The following is a 2,191-nucleotide window of genomic DNA, read 5'->3' as shown; positions in this document are numbered from 1 at the left end:
AGACCTGAGGACGATTCTATACGACGATTCTAAATCCTGACAATTTTCAGAAAAACACTGTTTCTCTATATCAGTGGTCAAACTATTAACTATACTATCAAACTATTTCGTGTCAAGGACCCCTAGAAGTATCTGCATTTGGCCGCCGACCCCCATCTCAAAATATGCTGTTCCAGGGACTCCCCCAGAAGCAAAGATTTTAGTTAAAAACGTTCGCTCTGAAAGAATATATATTCATTCAGATTTGTTTATGTGAAAAATAACTGAGTTTCCTTCATCAGTATCAGCTATTTGCAGGTTATGTGTCAACATCACAATACAGAGTTTGAGAGCTACTGTATGGGCTATAATCTTTTTAATCTGTATACTGTGAAATGATTGCTGGCAACAAGCACAACTAATAGATTTTAGAATATTGTCGCTACTCATTTACAGATAGTAGCAACATGCTAAATGAAGATATAGTCTATAAATCTTTATGTGCTCGTGTACCCCCTTTCCATTAGGGTAGAAGGATATGACACGTCTAGTGTGATAATCCCTATATTTGGTCCAGATTGACCTAGTGCTGATATCAGATAGATATGGTAGAACCCATATATGGATAGATCTGACTGGCATAGTCATCATGACAAGCCTAGTCGGAGGATATATAACTGGGGTTTGCTACAGGTTAGGTTAGTAGCACTAAGTATTCAGCAATAGAGATTAGAGCTATTTAATATCAGCACTCCAATTAATAGAACTATTTAAGTGCACCTAGATACTGTGCACCTCACCGTGAAACCGTCACCAGAGGGGGCGCTCTCTCTAACGGCCCCAGTCTTCTAAGATCATGCATCGTAGAAAGCCCGTGCGAATCGTCTCCCTGGGAATTTTCATTCTGGCGGCCCTGGGTGTCTGTGCCATGAGCGACTTGAAGTGGAGGACAGGTCCTGGGTCCTGGGTCCTGGGTCCTGGGTCCTGGGTCCTGGGTCATGGGCCATGAGCGACTTGATCGCAAGCTTGGCTCTGCATCTTCCAAGGTCGCCACCCTGTACCCAGGTTTTGGATCTGCGCCCGTTCCCATGTTTCTCGATTCGAACTTTAAGCGATTCCCCAACATCAGAGAGTGTGGCCTTCCATTTGGAGTTAATTCACACGAAGGGAAGATCCTAGAGGACATTCTTTCGGCTACAGGAAGCTACGGTTTAGGGGAGGACCTGGATAGTTTGGAAAACAAGAGTTGCGTCATCGTCGGTAACGGAGGTATTCTGACCGACAAGTCTCTGGGCCATGTGATCGATGCGTTTGATGTCGTCATGAGGTTGAACGCAGCGCCGGTGAAAGGCTACGAGACAGATGTGGGCTCCAAGACTACCATGCGCATCCTATACCCCACAAGCTGTCCCAAGAAGACGGAGCAGATAGAGGACCAGTCGCTGTTTGTCCTCTCGGCGGTTTATGCTAAAGACCTCGAGTGGTTTCGACATATGGTCTTGAAGACGACGCCCGGTCCTGCAGCGCAATTCTGGAAGCCAGTGGCACAGCACGTACCAAGAAAGCCAGCCGACATGCGGATCCTGAACCCCCACTTTATCAAGGAGGCCTCTTTCCATCTCATTGGCTTGCCGTACAACGATTGTCTGCCCGCTTGGGGTCAGAAGGCCAATATTCCCACCTCAGGGGCAGTTGCCATAACGATGGCCCTCCACCACTGTGACCGAGTGGCTGTGGCTGGCTTTGGCTACAACATGAGCGACCCGGATGCCGCTTTGCACTACTACGAAAACCTCAAAATGTCAGTAGTGACAAGTCAAAAAGATCATAACATAGTGAAAGAAAAGCAGTTTCTGGCGAAACTTGTGAAGGCTGGAGCTATCGAGGACCTAACCTTGGGCGTCATGTAGTAATTTGTCTCGCGTTACCATTGACTCTCGCAATTTTCAAATGCTTCATCATGCAGTCTGGACCAACGGAAGAGCTATCATGATTCATGAGTAAGCGATAAAGCTTAAGTGGAGCCTCCTCCCCACTTTCATTTCGTCGCACACATTTATTCTAATATGGCAGCTGCCAGAGGGTCATAGGACGGTGTCTGAGGGTCTTGTCCATCAGAGGATGCTGCCAGATGGAAATTGCACATTTGTGACCAGATTTGACTGAGAGACTGCCATCGCGCACATATCCAGCTTTTCACCAGAGGAGAAGA

The 2,191-nt window shown here is 46.9% G+C and overlaps 1 protein-coding gene across 1 annotated transcript; it reads left to right on the top strand.

Annotated features, from left to right (window-relative positions):
- Window positions 1–977: 977 nt before the first annotated feature.
- Window positions 978–1,991, top strand: LOC310867008 (CMP-N-acetylneuraminate-beta-1,4-galactoside alpha-2,3-sialyltransferase-like; the record flags this gene model as incomplete). Its single annotated transcript, XM_083776802.1, has 1 exon — window positions 978–1,991. One exon carries the CDS (start codon window positions 978–980, stop codon window positions 1,887–1,889), a length of 912 nt encoding a protein of 303 aa, XP_083632928.1. The 3' UTR covers window positions 1,890–1,991.
- Window positions 1,992–2,191: the final 200 nt, after the last annotated feature.

The sequence above is a fragment of the Protomyctophum parallelum genome, assembly GCF_964188405.1.
Source record: "Protomyctophum parallelum genome assembly, chromosome: 11".
In the NCBI taxonomy this organism is placed as follows: Eukaryota; Metazoa; Chordata; class Actinopteri; order Myctophiformes; family Myctophidae; genus Protomyctophum; species Protomyctophum parallelum.
The sequence above is the reverse complement of the archived record's forward strand: the minus strand, read 5'-3'. Positions and strand labels throughout refer to the sequence as shown.